Below are 16680 nucleotides of genomic sequence, written 5' to 3'. Positions count from 1 at the left end.
TTGGCTTATTGAATTTCTTTAAGAATAACTAACGAAGTGACCTTGTTTCAATATTTGTCACACTTTGTTTTTGTCAGGTTTGTCCTCTTTCCTGCATAGTGTGACTAACACCACCTCTGGTGCTGCTGCTGGTACACGAACCTCCCCAGAATCAGCACCTTCTAAAGCTCTGCACACCAGCACCCCGACCACCCCAACTACCCCAAAAACGAAAGCTGGTCTGGGGAACAGCCACAAGCGAGAAACACCTGGAAGAATCAGAGACTGGGGGAGAGAGAGACAACTGTCCCCTCCTCCTCCTCCACCACCTCCCCCCCCTCGCCCCTCAGCTCCTTCTGTCTCTCCCCCCAGCTTAGAATCCAAAATCAACAGTTTCCTGCAGGGTAATCCAGGTTTTAGTCTCGCTCTTGGTGATGTTAGTCCTGATGGGGTGGATGGGACCCCAGTGAGAGACGAGGCAGCCGGCACCCCAACCCAGGATGAGATTATGGACACACCTGCAAGTGTGCCAGAATCTGTGGGCTCATCTGGAGGTCATAACCTCTCACCCACAGCCTACCGCAATGAACCCTGGGATGCAGCTATCACCCCGTCGGGAAGCGGCAATGATGGAGACTTCCTGCCCACCTCCCGATATGGCGCTGGAAGAAAGAGCGGCACAAAATTAAAAGACAATGAAGTGATGCATGTGAGGAAGCTGGTCTCCTCTTCTCCTAGTAATGACATGAAGGGTAAGAAGGATGATCAGCAAAGTCAGCTAAGGATGATGGGAAACAACAGAGCAATGGGAGAGAGGAGGCCCTGTGCCGGCTCTCGTAAGGCAAGCATTGGTTCAGATGAAGGAGGTCAGTGTGGAAAAAAAGAAGACAAGTTAAAAGGTCAAATGTCTCCAAGTGGAGATGGGAAGGAGGGGCAATACCATCGTATTGAGACACTCGTGTCACCCTGCACCGAAGGGGCACCCATTCAAACTCTAGGCTACTCTAATAGACCGCTCACTGGAGAGCGCATAAAGACAGTAGAGAGCATACGCGTGATTGGTCGAGGCTCTCGACGGGGAGGAGGACCTGGAAGTCGACCAGGAGGAGCCATGTGGTATGAAGAGGAAGGATACCTGGAAGCTCAGCCTCCCTCACCACAACTTGTCCCCCCTCCTCTTAACATTGGCCCAGGGGGCACAGAGGACATGACCCCCTCTATGCCTCCTCCTCCCCCACATCTCCTACTCCCCCCACATCTTCACCCCCCTCCGCCCCTTCCTCATCTTCCTCAAACTCAGTATCAGTTGCCTTACCACACAGAGAACATCCAGACTCCTCCTCCATCACACCTCCACCAAGTTCCTCCTCCTACATCTCCCTTCTTCAGCACACCTCCAGCAATCCCTAGACCCCCTCCACCCCCAATACCACAGCGCCATTCCCCTCCACCTACTCACCCTGCTGTACCCACTGCAGTCATGGTAGGAGGGGTGATGGTCCCTGCTGACCGGCCTCTGCCACTTCCTCACTCAGTCAGACCTGAAGCTGCAGAGAGAGGTGGAGTAGGGCCAAGAGGAGGCAAAGTGGCCCCCCCACCCCTCATGTCATCGTTGCTAGGCGAGCCCCCTAAGCTTCCCCGCCCCGGCACAGTAAAAGAGCCCTTTGTTCTCTGCCATGCACCCCCCCTCCACCGTCCAGGTACCCCTGGTGTTCCTCCACCTTTATTGGGTAGAGTGAAGGAGCCTCTGAATCTACCTCTTCCATCCCCGTCTCCCTCTCCCACATCATCTGCAACCTCACCCTCCACACCTAATTCCCCTGCAGTTGACACTGCTCCTTCGCGCTCACTTACCCAGTCCGCTGCCCTTCCTCTCCAGAAACCTTCTGCTAGTCCTCCAGGGCAGCCCCGCAACCAAAACCCTAACCCTGTTCCCCTCCTCACCTTGCCTACTCCTCGGCCTCCAATCCTCTCCGTTCCCATCTCACAGAGATCCCTGCTGCGAGGCCGAAACCCTCAGCAGCATAATCAAGATCTACCCATAGGGGGGTTTCGTGGGGGAAAGCGCCCCGGGCCTCCATTCACAGGTGGTCCCTTGCATGCACAGAAGAGGCCTTTCCTACCCCCACGCTACTGAAGTGGTCATCTGCGACAAGCTGAATGAGAAGTGCAAGCCACACATCTAGCAGTGCAGTGTGTGTGTTAGCCCTGCTGGTATGAGCCCAGATATCTTTACTCTGTTAATTAGCTTGAATTAAAACTACCTTAGGTTGTGTGTAAATAGCTGATTTAAATTGTCTTGCTTCAGCCAGGTAGCCAGTCATCTAACACTGCACAGTAAAGCTAAGAGGTTATCAGTTTCATAGTGCAGATTGTTATGTAACAACCAATAATCTTTTTTCTTTTTCCCCCACAACAATTTTCCGTGCACAAGTTTCATTCGTTCTGTTGCAGGAATTGCATACCTGTAAGAAGAAAAAAGCAAAATAGTTCAAGAAAAATGAAACTACATTTCAGCCCTTTCAGACATGCTGGTGGCTTCGTTCGTCTGTTACAGTGACGGCATTCTGTCATTCAGACATGGGTCGCTTTGTTTTTAATGTTAATGTTCCTCATGGCTTAGGGACATAACCACGAGCTACATGGGAATTGCCATACTGGATTATTATGTGCATCCATTGAAGTCTTATCCACAGACTTGTGAAGATTACTTATCTTAGCCATTGTTCCCTAAAATAGAGGTCTTTATATTTATGTCCATGTCTGTGCTGTAGCAAGTGATGGCTATTCCTGCCCCTCCCTCATAGGCTGGAAACGTAAGTTAATCCAGTTAAAATACGATGTCTATGTTATATAGCGCAATTGTGAATATTACCACTGTACTGGATCCCACTTAGTAAAATTATAGAAAAGTGACTAGAATGCTTATTCAGACATGAAGCGAACAAGTTACAAGAGATAATTGAAAATGAGAGCGTGTCTGAAAGGGGCTTCAGAGTTTTCCTGTGTGATATTTTTTTTTAATTATTATTATTATTATTTTAATCTGAGAAGAGAGATGCTGGATAAAAGAAAGATGGGTCTCATGATATTGAGGAAAAACAGGGCTGTAGTTTGGCTTTTTGGGAAATGCGTTTGTTGGCTTTTTTGTTTTGTAATGAAGCTCAATATCACTCATCTCCAGCATGCTGTAGATGACGCTTAACATAAAAACTGTAAACAGTTGGAAAGCTAGATCAGGAAAAAAAACATCTAATTTCTTTCACCCATACAAAACGGACCTTTTACAGGGGATAATGAGCATGCAGTGACTTCTGAGATAAATTTCACAGCAACAGCACAACTCTAAGAAGTCACAATTTTTTTTCAAGAAGTCCAAGCTGTTTTGCCCGTACTTCCAGTCTTTGTACTCTGCTAAGCTCATCTGTGTCTGCATCATATTTAACAGATGAATAAGAATTACTGCATTTCCCAAAAATGTCAAAGTAAAACAAAAATGTCGGATTGAATTCATGACAGTAATCTCTTCTTCCATGAGAGAGAGAGAGAGAGATTTGAAGTGATTTGTTTTTCAGGTGAGATTAAGACTTATTTCCAAACTACCCGCTGTAAATAATATTCTTCTGCTCAACCTTTTTCCACCCTTCTGTCACTCTCACTGTATATTTCTAAGCTTGTAAATATAAAGACTGAGTTGACATAGCCCCCCCCCTCTTTTTTTTTTTTAAATTTTTTTTTAAAGCTATTATCTCTGTACATGAGGACAGTGATCGTTGTTCACGCACCCCGTCTTTACTGTGATCGAGGCCTTGGATAAGCTTTAGCCCAGAAGATTTTCTCTCCAGTACCTATCATGTGTTTATGTCCTCCTTTTGCGAAACCACCGCACAGAAGAGGAGGCTGAAGATAATTATGCATTTTTATTTCCTATATATAAATGTCTACCTGTGCGCGCTTCACATTAGACTGAGTCATGAAGATACTCGGTAGTGGATGATGGGATGGGAGGGAGTATTAGACTTTGAACCACACCCTTGCTAGGCTTCAATATGTACTCTTGAATAAAATCCAGAGTTTCAATTCAACTGGGAGGGGGAGGTATTTTTATTTGGTCACTATCCATCACTTGAATTGCGCTGTTTGACTTTACCTTTCAGATTGTTCTCATGCATTTGCACAGCTACCATTACATTAACATTTAAAGCCTTTGTTTTTCAGCTGTGCTTTCTTGCTAGGTAGACTTGATGCTTTTCCATTTGTAGGAACCCACAGATGGTGTTTAAGCTAATTAGGATTGCATGTAAAATGGTTCATTTGAATACTTCCAATTGTTTTGGCCCTTTTCTCTATATTGCTAATTTCATGCTTTTGCTTTCAAGCGTCTGTGCTTACCTTGTGCTCACATGGGCTTCACCCTAAAACACTTGTGCACCTCTCACCACTTTTAAGAGGTAAAATAACAACGAAGAAAAAGATTAGCACGATGGCCTTAATGCTCCCTCTTGTCCAGAAATTGTTTCCATAATACTGACCTCTCTCATACATTGGTAGTAGTTTACCTCTACAAGTCAGAGGTGCAGTGGTCTCACATCTCTAGTGTTTGATTCAAGTGTGTGTTGAAGCTGTGGTGAAATTACAGTTTTATCAATATGCTGAAAACCTTCCTGCATAAAGTCTCTGAATACATTGTTTAAAAAATATACCCAAATGTAACCACAAAGCATATTTGTCACTACAGCGTTGGCACACTGGTGTTTTCCTGAATGTTTATACGTCTGTTACCACCCTCTGTAAATTGTTATCTTCACAGTCACATGTAGGAGCAGCTAATAATCAGTTTGCAGTGTTCACATTGCACACAGAATAATTGTAAAACATCTTCAAGTTCACCTTCTCGTCCCTTCCTCGTGACCTTAAGATAACTTGGTTTGACCAATTGAAAATGACTGACAAAACTACCAGCCTGTTTGTGTGTGTGTGTGTATATATATATAAGTTGAACTGCTTTCACTGCTGTTCTCATCAATGATGCTATATCACCGCCCTTTGAGTGTCCAATCTTTTCTGGTGTGATGAACATGCACACATTCTGCAGCTTTTATTTTTGTCACAGTGAATATATGCATACTTAAGGGGGGAACTATATCTTATGATATTATTTTTAAGGATCAAAACTATTAGAGGGGTAACATTTTCAGTGCATTAATGAATTGACTTAAACCAGCCTTCACATATTGGCAAATCTTTTTTTTTTTCTTTTTCTTTTGCTTTACAGACTGTAATCAGTCTGCTCCATTTGCCATTTTCTGTATTTGTTGTTGTTTTGGTTCATTCTGTTTAAAAAAAAAAAAAAAAGCTTGCACACTACACCACACACTGTTGCTGGAAAGCCACACTTTACAATCAAGTTCATTTAAAAACCCTGTACCTATTTCTGGACCATATTTGCAGAGCTCACTTGAGACATTGTGACTGAGTGATGACTCACCTCTAGTGTGTAATTAATATGCCCACAGTAAGACCAAACAGTGGCTGCACAGTGTTCAGCAAATAATTATTTTTTACATTCATTTAATTTAACATGATGCAGGATAATTTATTCTTGTTGTGGATATTTTCTGCTACACATTAGGGCCCCTGTTCCTGTTAATCTGCTGCTAAAACTTTTAAAATGTCATACAGCTGAAATGTAAGGTCTTCAGTGCTTATTAAGACATCTGAACCTTTAGGGAAAATACTAGATCGACTTTTTGCCCTTATAGAGGCCAACAGACATGTGGCGTGTGAAGCATTTTAATTGCAAAAGGCTTTTACCTAATTTTAACATGGACATGATGTTAAACCAAACACAGTTTTAAAACCTTACCTATAATATGGTTTAATCTGCTAATTAAGGTGATGTCACCAAGTAATTGCTGGGGTAATTTAAAGCTGAATGGACTGTATTTACACTGTAAAGTCCAGTAGATTTCTCTCATAGAGCTGTAGCTCCCCCAAGCGGCAGAGCAGAAGTACTTCGGCTGCTGTAGTCTTTAAGTCGTCCTTGATGAAGCCGCTTCATCTCTCCGTTGGGTTGTTTTACCCACAATTTCTAAATCCAAAATATAATGACGCTCCTTTTCAGAATCAGCTGGTTTGTTTATTAATATTCTCAGCTTTTTAAGTCTGTTCACAAAATTAAACGGCCAGTGAATAGTTTTATAATTAAAATTATTTAGAGCTTTTGACAGCGAGTCTGTAGAGGGCAGGGTTTAAAATATGTCCCTTATTTTAATAAGAGCTGCAGTGAATGTGGTTTTCGGTGAAAGTCAAACTGTATTCATCTTTCCTCCCTCCGTGTTTTAAAATAAACTTGTACTTTGGGCACTAAACTGATGCACACTTGCAGCAGGCTCGGGAAGCTAAGAGCACCGATTCTGCTGCTCAGCTTGTGGGCCCGTCGTGATGCAGCAGGTCGGTGCTTCTCTGAAATTACTTTGTTTTGCACGCAAGCTCTCAAACACCGTTTTGCAGTGTTCTCCACAAACGAGAACTGTCGACGCATGCGCTGTTTCGTGTAAATTTCAGCATATGTGACTCCAGTCTGAAGCGCCTGACCGGACAGTGCGTAATTTTATTTTTGAAGGCTAGAGATGTTTTCCCCCATCGCGCTCTTTCTATTTCCCCTGCGTTTAATTGCGCGCCCTGGCGTAGATGTCAGGAGCGCGCACGCTGAGACGGAGCTCCGTCATAACTTCAGTCTTTACGTCAACGCTGCTGCCAGTAACCCGTGCTTTCCGGTGTTATGGCCGCTTGCAGTGAAGGGGACAGTTATATGTGGTAATGGTGAATGAAGCGGTTGTTTTAGGCAGGGGTGTTTGGTATGGCGGTGACGCAGCTGCTTCGGCTTGTTACCTGTCGTTCGACAGCTCGTGCGACCCTTTGCGCGCAGAGGAAGTACAGCAAGGTGCGGTAAAGCAGTGCACTGAGTGAGGCTAACGTTAGCAAGCAGCAGTGTTTTCAGTGAGTGTTGTGAGCTGCTGTTGATGCTCCTGTCTGTTAAATGTGCTAATGGGCACATTTGTCGTGTGGTAGCTAAGATTAATGTGCTTTTAATTCGGTTTTATCGTAATTTTGTTTCATGTTTTGGCTTCTTTTTTTTTTTTGATAGCCATACCCGGTTTGTTAATGTATGGGAAATGGTGATGAATGCAAAGTTATAACTTTGTTTTTAATTCAACTTAAATATTTATTTCATATTGAATTATCAGCTATTGTCGAGATTGGATTTTTCTCTTTAGTTTTCGCTGATATAAATATGTTAACATTATTGTTGTTGTTATTGTTATTATTATTATTATTATTATTATTATTATTAATAATCATGTTTTTCTGACACAAGATTTTGACAACCAGTATTACAATACGAACAAGACTCATTTACAATAAACTTAAAAAAAAAGGGTCCTGATGCTTTTTGTGTTGACAAATCAGCTCAGTACTAAAACAAAGAACTTTGTGGACTTCCTGAGGACTTTATGGAAATTTTGTAAGAAAAGTTAGTTTTTGTTTTTTCTAAAAGTCTATAGAGTTTTTTTTGTTTACGGTCAGTTAACTACGTTTTTGTTTTTTTTTGTTTTGTTTTTTTGTTATAACCAACTAAAACAAGTACTGATATAATAATACATGGGTAAAAACTTTTGGATTTTCTTTAAGGCTATTCCTAAAATGTTCATTCTGTTTAATTTTACCTTGGGGCCATGGTGATTAAAGGTATTATGGCTTATTAATTAATTAATTGAACAAGTTTAAAATCCATTCCAGTTCATTAATTATGTCATGCCAACACCTCCATAGTCTTATAAAGTAGTCCTTTATACCCTTCATAGATGAAGAATTGTCTTAAGGTGTTATTACAGCTGGTTTGGAAAAGCCTTCACTGCGTTAAACTGACAGGTGTTTCAAATATTTAGTCCATCCCATGCATATTAGTGATGAGTCTGTGCAGTGTAAGCTAAATAGTAAGGTAAACATATTGAGGGGCTATGCTTGTGTATGTCTTTGCATTATGTTACTCATTCTGTTGGGGCAGTAAGATAAGTTCAGAATATATTATTGTGTTGCTAAAATCCTAAATGCTTGTCTGTCTCTCTTAGCTTTACTGCATATGCACTTAATTTCTGGAGGTCTTATTTGACGGGTTTTCTGTCATCTTCAGATTTTAGTTCTTTTGTCCTTTTGCTTCTTGTAAATAATTTCAAACCAAATCTTTATTTTTTGCTTTACAGGTGAATGCATCTCCTGCCTTATCTGAACGACTGCAGATCTTTGAGGCTCTCAGGGAAAAACGTGGAAATGGGAAGCGTTTTGAATCGACAGAAATGCCCCTCCGTATCCGGCTGGTTGACGGCCGGATAGTTAAGGGAACAGCTGGTGTCACCACACCGCTCTATGTTGCTCGGAGTGTGAGGTAAGTACCCAGTTTATACTGTTTGGTTTAATATGTTTAACTGTCGTGATATAACTGTGCTTTTGCACGTGTTGTTTCAGATTGAAAGGAGCCCTGGTGAGTAAGGTGAATGGGGAACTCTGGGAGCTTGGACGACCCCTAGAGGCAGACTGTGAACTACAACTTCTGGGGTTTGATACAACTGAGGGAAAGCAGGTAATTACACAGTTCCCCGCTGTTAACTTCCTTTAAGTATGTGCAGTTTCCCCTATTTGACCTGTAAGTGTGATGTTGATGAAAAATTTGTTTTGAAGGTTTTTTTTTAAAAACATTTTCTCACCTCATTCAGCATCATCATAAGTTAGAAAATAAATAAAGATGTTAACATGCCATGTAACATGGCAAACAAAAATTGAAACGACACTTTAACTGGGACCAGCAGTAGTGGGATGAGAGCATCTTTGTGTTTCCTTGCTGTTTTAATCTACCATCCCAAAAGTACAGTGTAGATGTCTTTGGCGCTCACTCATTACGACCCTTGATTTCACAGGCAGCCTGGAGAACAGGGGCGTGCGTCCTCGGTGGAGTCTTGGAGGGCATGTTTGGTGCTGAGGTGTGCAGAGAAGGAACATCAGAGTTCGGGCTTTTCTGTGATTACCTGTTGGACAACAGGTGATTACTATCTATCAGATATGAGCTCTGTCAAAACTTCATCTTTGTGTGCTCACAAACGCAAAAGAGGTGGTGGTAGTTACATGATGGTTGTTATTTCAGTTTTTCAGCTTCTTTTTGTTTTAAAGGGAAAAAAATCCTGACCTTTCAAATAAAGTGTATATTTTTTATTCATGAGTTTAATTAGTTACTAAATTGTATTTATATGCATGCTGTGTATAGCTGTTCATTATTATGTGCTGCTTTAATGACACTGTTTCCACCTTATGTAACTCGTGCCGGTTGTTTGACCTGTATGGCATGCTCCTGATTCTGACTAAACTGCAGCTGAAGTTTTGCCTGAATGTGACTTCATCTACAGTTTTTTGTCTCTGAGTGATGTGGAGGCGAGGTGTAAGGAGGCGGCAGCACTCAAACGTCCTCTCTCTAGACTGGAGCTGAGTATAGAAGAGGTCCAAGAGCTATTCCAGGTCTGCAACATGCTCTGTTTGTTATAATATAATATTGATGACAGACATTTTCAGTGCTGACACATCTTTCTTTAATTCTTTATGTAGAGGAGGTAAGTCTTAATTATCAAATCACTGTGGCATAGCTGTTCAAGCTCCTTCCTCACACTTTTAATGCACCAGCTTATATTACGCCAGGAAGCAGGAAAGTTTTGTTATTTTATATTTATTTCCACTTTTAAAAAAACACTGGTGGTGTAGCAGCATTGTGCCATGCTGGCTTGAAGCATATCTGAGTAACCTTTGATAGGATGTGAATAGCAGTTATGTTACTCGCTTTTTAAGTGTGACTCCTGTTTTTAGTCCAGCTGTGATATTTGTCTGTCCTCGTGTCCATGTTGAACTTAAAATCGGTTTTCTGTGTTTTCTTCTTACAGAGCAGTAAGCTGAGGCTGCAGTTTGCTGAAGAGCAGATGAATGGCGCCACTGTCACAGTATACAGGCACGTAGGAAAACTTCTTACCTGCCAGTGATTTAAAACACTCACCAGTAAATTAACTGGTTTCAACCATTCTGTGTGGCTCAGGTGTGGAGACACTATAGCGGTCTGCAACGGCCCCCTCCTCCCACACACAGGCCTCCTCACAGTCTTCAAGATGCTGCAGGTATGTGTTTGTGTATCCAGTCAGTGTATTCAGTCCTTTGCTCGTCTTTCTGTTTTCTCTTTTTGTGTTTTTGTGTTTCACTGCCAGTTTATCTATTTTATTGTTTTGCTTTTCTTAAGCAAATCAAGAATTTGTTCTATTCCTATGAAAACTGTATTTCATATGGCAGTGCTATCACGATTTTTCACACTCAAACACTATATGACTGCAATGAAAGAGGCAGTGCCATCTCATCAGTTAAAATCTGTTTTATTTGGACCTTCGTGGCTCTCTCTCAGATGGGACACATGCTGTGTGAGTGGAATTTTCCTCATCCATATTGATCCAGGGAGAGAGGAAAGTTTCCATACCAAGCTGTCACTGGGCAGACTGGGATTCCACAACAGAAAGGGCCTGGAAATATCAGCAGCAGGATGTTGTGTTTGTCAGAGGCCAGATTTCTGTTCTGGGCTCTTAGAAACACACGGCCATCCGTCCCTCTCATAACTTTCTCTTTTGCCACGTCCATGTTCACCTATTATTTTCTCCCCACTTTTCATCTCTGTACCATTCCAGCTGTCCTCTGTGACCCTGGCCAACCAGACAGAGTCCTCCGGTTTGACACGACTGTTAGGTGTGGCCTTTCCAGGTGAGAAAGAGAAGGAGGAGTGGGAGAGGGAGCAGGAGGAAGCGAGGAGGCGGGACCACAGACGCATCGGGACGGTAAGACGGAAACCGTACATGGGTACAGAAGATGATGCCATCTTAAAAAGTGAAATAAGAACCTTTTCATGTTCTTCCACAGGACCAGGAGCTGTTCTTCTTCAATGAAGTCAGTCCAGGAAGTTGTTTCTTTCTGCCTAAAGGAGCCCACATCTACAGCACACTCACAGACTTCATTAAGGTGAATTATTTGTTTGAGCTTATATTTGAATCCCCTAGAACTGCACCATCACAGCCTTGTTACACCTGTAGAAAGCATTACAGATAAGAAACTGTATGAATATAGCGCAGGGACAAAGGGTCGTGGATAAACATGTCATCAAACCTCATATTTGGCCTGGGCCTCTCACTGCTTAGTTGTGGCTTTAAAGAATGAACACAGCATTACACAGGAAACATTTTTTCTCTAGTTAGTTTGCCTGTTTGTGGTACATCAAAAGTTGTTTAATCAAAAATCAAGAAATAACTGTATAATGGTTCAAATGAACTATCTGCTTGCAGAAAAAACCTGTTAAGTGAGCTCCGGCCCTTTTCAACACCGCTTATGCAACTAAAACCAAAAAATGCCCCACAAGCTTTAATTTGATTATTCAAAATCCAACTGTGACCTTAGTTGGTTTTATATAATGATAAAATGCCGCTTATGCAGGAAGTTGTTCATTGAGTGTGTGTATTTATTGAATGTTGTCCATTTAAACGTAATAACACGCATCAACACGTGCTCTGCTGATTGTAATGCTGAGGTCATACGTGTTCATGTCAGCGGTCAGGATGTCAGCCTTTTTAGCCTAAAGTCTCTATGCTGTTTGACCCTGTGACCATTTGACCCTGTCCTCCACTCATTGTCACACAAGTCCTTCCTTCCTGACCTCTCATAGTGTGAATACCGAAGGCGAGGCTTCACTGAGGTCGTGACCCCAACGCTATACAGCACTGCGTTATGGGAGCGCTCTGGCCACTGGGAGCACTACAGCAAGAACATGTTCACTGTGAAATCAGAGGACTCTCAGACCTACGCTCTCAAACCCATGAACTGTCCTGCACACTGGTGAACACACACACCTTACCTACCTGTGCTCGGGTGCCTTTGCAGGGACTGACTCTCCTTTGTTGTGTTCAGCCTGATGTTTGAGCAGCGCGTTCGCTCGTGGAGAGAGCTCCCTCTGCGATGGGCCGACTTCGGGGCGCTGCATCGTAATGAGCTCTCCGGCGCTCTGGGAGGTCTCACTCGCGTTCGCAGGTTCTGCCAGGATGACGCGCACATATTTTGCACACCTGAACAGGTACGCAAACAGGCAGATGATCTCTCGTTTCTAAACCAAGGCATGTTTAAGTGGGACAGACGCTGTAAACGAGACCCACGTGGAACCGCATTTCAGTGATTAGATGGGCTGTGTAAATGACTCCTGAGACATTCCAGGAAGCTTTAGCCTGGATGAATGAAGGTCTTTGTCCTTTTCAGACTTTGCACCTCCGTATGTAAGCCTTTGTGGCTCTGCAGTAAATCTGATCCCCTACATGGAGTCCTGCAGCCTTCCCATGATACTGTTCCTTCAGCCTTTCTGTTTGCACCTTGTTAATTCAGAGACGGTGGTCACATGATGATCACCACTATGTCAGCCTGAGAAATTCGATCTTGGTTTAATTTTTACACTCTCAGTTGTTGTTGGTCTCTCAGCTGTGTACACTTTTCTGTTATTATTATGTCCTCATGTTGACCTCTTCCTGACTTTTCTTTCTTTTTTCCCAGCTGGAAGAAGAGATTGTGACTTGTTTGGACTTTGTGAGGAGCGTCTATCAAGTGTTTGGGTTTTCCTTTCACTGCCTGCTGTCTACGCGACCCACGCCGTGCCTGGGGGAGCCTGATCAGTGGGACACTGCTGAGCAGGTAAACAGACACGTTGACACACTCTCCATCATATTGTGTGCTAAAAGCAGTCCTACACAGACACAGCTGTTCAACGTGTGTGTGTGTGTATATATGTGTACTCTTGAGTGGCAGCCAGGGGGGAGGCATTTCCACTTAACCTATCAGTTATGTAAGTGGTACTTTCCAGTCGAGAGCTGCTTTGCGTCAGGCTGTTGGGTAGATGTATATCTCCAAATCCCCCGAGCACTTTTTAAATGGGCACAGCAGCAATCTAAGCTGATTCAATTGAGTGTAATTTAACATAACAGTTCTGAGCCTGCACAGTTCAAACACAGACATGGCGATCATAATGTGCTTTAATGTACTTATATTCTGTCATGCAACTACTTGCTTATTGTGGACTTTGGTGTGTGTGTGTGTGTGTGTGTGTGTGTGTGTGTGTGTGTGTGTGTGTGTGTGTGTGTGTGTGTGTGTGTGTGTGTGTGAGAAGCAGTTAGAGAGGAGTCTGCAGCAGTTTGGTGAACGCTGGGAATTAAACCCAGGAGACGGAGCGTTCTACGGACCAAAGGTCAGTGAGAAGGAAGACGTGCACTTAATGGACTCAGGAGTAAATGTTGTTTATCACTGTTTGTTTACACCAAAGCATCGTGACATCAGTTTAGTCACTTCCTCCTTAATGTAAAAAACTTTAAGGGAATGTGTGTTTTGTTTTGTTTTGGTTCTTTTTGTTTGTTTGGGGTTTTTTTTATGTTGAAGCACTATTAAAGATTTACCAGGAGAGCTGATTAGCTTAGCATATTGACTCAGAAATGGTGGAAGCAGCTACTTTTGGGACAGCTACCAGCACCTCAAAAGCAAGCCAAGAAATGGTTTTAGGGTGGTCTCCATGTGGGAAAATTCTTTATCAGGTATAGCAACTTCCGAGTCTTAACTGCCTGACTTGTATCCTCAAACTGGAAAAAAACATGACTCTAATTCAGTCCAACTAAAAACTAAGTCTAACAGCTGGGTTGTTGCTAATCAAATGCACTTGACTGACTGATCATCAGAAAGTGTTGCCACTTCTTTTAAAGCAGAAGTTCTGACAGTTGGCTGGTCTGGCCACAATAGGAGTGAACGTCCCAGGAAATTCACCCCAGGGTCAGTCCATGCAATGTTCAGAAAAACCCAAGGTCTACATCTCAGACTCTACGGTCCTCAGTTAGCATGTTAAAAGTTGTGACAGTACAGTTATAAAAAGACTGAACAAGTATGACTTGTTTAGAAAGCCTCTTCTATCTAAAAAGAACAAAAAACAATGCTTAGATTTGCAAAGTTCTGAATAAACCAGAGACCTCTGTAACAATGTCCTTTAGACAGAAGAATCCAAAGTGGAGATGTTTGGTCATAATGCTGCACATTTGCAAAATACCGAACGCAGCATATCGGCACAAACACCTCATAGCAGCTGTCAAGCTCGGTGGTGGAGGGGTGATGATTTGGGCTTGTTCTGGGGCCCCAGGGCCTGGGCCCCTTGTTGAGATGACCAGATGCAACAGGACAACAACTTAATGCACTGCAGCAAATCTACAATACCCCAGTTAAAGTCCAGACCTCAACCTGATTGAAACTCTGTGTAAAGGAGAGTGGGCTAGGACTCTACAGTTGTTGCTCTACCAGCTACTGAATACTGGGCTGCACTCAGTTTTTTCCACAGTAGTCCAGTGAAACCTTTGTTTCTCACAAGCCTGTAACAATGTGTTCATCAGCTTAGAGGTGCTGGCAGGTAGATCATTTTTCCATTTGATACAGAGCCAAGCTTACATTTTCTCTTCATTATCTCTGAAATCTTGGGAGAACAACAAACAAGAGCATTTCTCAAGTTTTGACAATAATAAAATTAGATTTAATGATTTTAAGTCCTCTAAAGGGGATTTATTTATGTTGCAACGCAGATTAAGACATCTTTGTTCTGCTTCGGCTCTGCACAGAGAAACTACAGACACGAATTATTGTAGTTCACAGAATATTTAGAGGTTTTGTGTGCGTTTGCTTTTGTTTGTTTGTTTTTGTTTATTTTTAAATAAAATTGAAACGACAGTGCGGCAATGACCTTTGCTTTTTTTGGGGGGGGGGGGTTGAGACTTAATTTATCTTTCCAAGAAGAAGTCGGCCTCAGATAAACGTCAGCGTGCTCATGTGGAAGCACTGAGAGGAGGCGATGGGTGAAGTCAGGTTGAGCTTAACCGCTCGTTGAAACAGAGAAACGTGTATCCAGGATTTTTAAACCACAATCTAAGCAGCTAATCAGCTTCTCTCAGAAACCCATTTCTAATGATTCAGTGCACAAAAAGGTACTTTGTCTCAGAGCGCTAAACTGGAAGGGAAAAGTGAAGCCCGGTAATAACGCACGCCTTCATGTTTCATCAGATTGACATCCTGATCAAAGATGCTATTGGCAGACAGCACCAGTGTGCCACGATCCAGCTGGACTTCCAGCTGCCAATCAGATTTGACCTTCAGTACGTCGGGTGAGTCACTCATAAATTTCAGTAGTTGGCATTCAATCTCTTTAACATTCCTGCACTGATTTAAACCACTACTCCTTTACAGTTGGCCACTTCTTTTTGTTGAGAATGCATCCTTGTGTATATATATATCTATCTCCAGTAATCACTCGGGATAAGATGGCACAAGTCTAACTTTGGGAGCTAATTTGATGATGAAACATTAGCACTTTATTGGATTTATCAGCTCAAGTGTGTCGAATTTGGTCCACATCTACTGAAGTGTTTTTGATTATAATCTGATTAGATTATATGTTCAACAATAGATTAGTGTCCCATTGTAGAACAGTTTATAGGAAAAGTAGGTTAGAAATAAGCAACAGAGATCTGCATATTTACTTCCACTCAGCTACTTCACTTCAGTATAATGTAAAGTTCACAATACTGTCAAGAAGAGTATTTGTGTCTGTAGCTTGGCCACGCTGCACCACCTCCTGATCTCTTTTTTTGTAACCTTTCTCTCAGACGAGACGGACAGTTGCACAGACCAGTAATGATCCACAGAGCAGTGCTGGGATCGCTGGAGAGGATGATGGCCATACTGGCTGAAAACTTTGGAGGGAAATGGTGAGAAGATGATAATGCACAAAATCTGAATGTACCCCGTTAGTGGGATTATTGTCCTGTAGCTGTACGCTAACCTGTCACCCCCCTCTGTGCCTCACCCAGGCCTCTGTGGCTGTCTCCGGCTCAGGTCGCAGTTATTCCTGTGGGGGGCAACAATGAGTCGTACGGCAGGCAGGTCAGTGTCTGATGGAAATTTGCTTCGGGTGCATAAGCAGACAAAGTGAACTTTCATCCTGCCATGATTAATTTGTTCTTTAATATAAGAGGTAGATTACAGATACAGTCTTAAAAGAATGAATCCCTCTCTCTCTCCTGTTAAGGTGGTCCAGCAGTTCCATGAAGCTGGCTTTATGGCAGATCTGAATGACGATGAGGGAGCCACCTTAAATAAGAAGATCCGCTCTGCTCAGCTCGCCCAGTATAACTACATATTTGGTAAAGATGAATAACTAAGAGGCTACTTAAAATACTAAAGACTGCGACTGTTTTTCAGTACTGTTGACATATTTGACAGTCTTTTGTGTGTGTTTCTGTGCAGTGGTGGGTGATAAGGAGCGTGAGAGTGGAACAGTGAACGTGAGGAGCAGAGGGGGTAAACAGCTGGGCAGGAGGCCGACAGAGGAGGTGCTGATGTCCCTCACAAAGCTACGGGACACCAGAAGCAACCTCGATGAGTTTTGATGATGTCCTGGAAATAATGACTCACTGATGAAATGTTTGTTTTACATGTTCAGTCTGTTGCACTTTGGCTTTGTCTGAAGAAGCGGCTGGTTAAAGTTGGAATAAAAGTATAAAACACTGA

At 42.7% G+C, this 16680-nt stretch overlaps 2 protein-coding genes across 3 annotated transcripts in view; both read left to right on the top strand.

The window, feature by feature from the left end:
* Positions 1–6087, top strand: part of rprd2b (regulation of nuclear pre-mRNA domain containing 2b) — a 20077-nt gene extending 13990 nt beyond the window's left edge. Inside the window, exon 10 of the mRNA XM_085291999.1 lies at positions 78–6087. Within this exon, the coding sequence (XP_085148125.1) occupies positions 78–2116 (2039 nt within the window). The 3' untranslated portion in view covers positions 2117–6087. The remainder of the gene's footprint in view (positions 1–77) is intronic.
* Positions 2056–16680, top strand: tars2 (threonyl-tRNA synthetase 2, mitochondrial). Of its 2 annotated transcripts, none has more exons than XM_085292001.1 (18): positions 2056–2193; positions 8247–8428; positions 8509–8623; positions 8958–9079; positions 9441–9549; positions 9966–10030; positions 10115–10193; positions 10749–10895; positions 10978–11076; positions 11774–11943; positions 12016–12178; positions 12646–12783; positions 13256–13333; positions 15175–15275; positions 15777–15878; positions 15981–16053; positions 16199–16313; positions 16417–16680. In XM_085292001.1, the coding sequence occupies exons 1-18, from the start codon at positions 2140–2142 to the stop codon at positions 16557–16559; spliced, it is 2055 nt and encodes a 684-aa protein (XP_085148127.1). In that variant the 5' UTR covers positions 2056–2139; the 3' UTR covers positions 16560–16680. The 2 variants fall into 2 exon arrangements, with proteins under 2 accessions (XP_085148127.1, XP_085148126.1); XM_085292000.1 differs by lacking the exon at positions 2056–2193 and adding an exon at positions 6225–6925.

Source organism: Mchenga conophoros, linkage group LG11 (genome assembly GCF_057382185.1).
Source record: "Mchenga conophoros isolate Kocher_MC1m ecotype Shallow Benthic linkage group LG11, M_conophoros_male_GT1.1, whole genome shotgun sequence".
NCBI classification, from domain to species: Eukaryota; Metazoa; Chordata; class Actinopteri; order Cichliformes; family Cichlidae; genus Mchenga; species Mchenga conophoros.
Note: the sequence above shows the minus strand (reverse complement) of the source record. Positions and strands in the feature narration are given on the sequence as shown.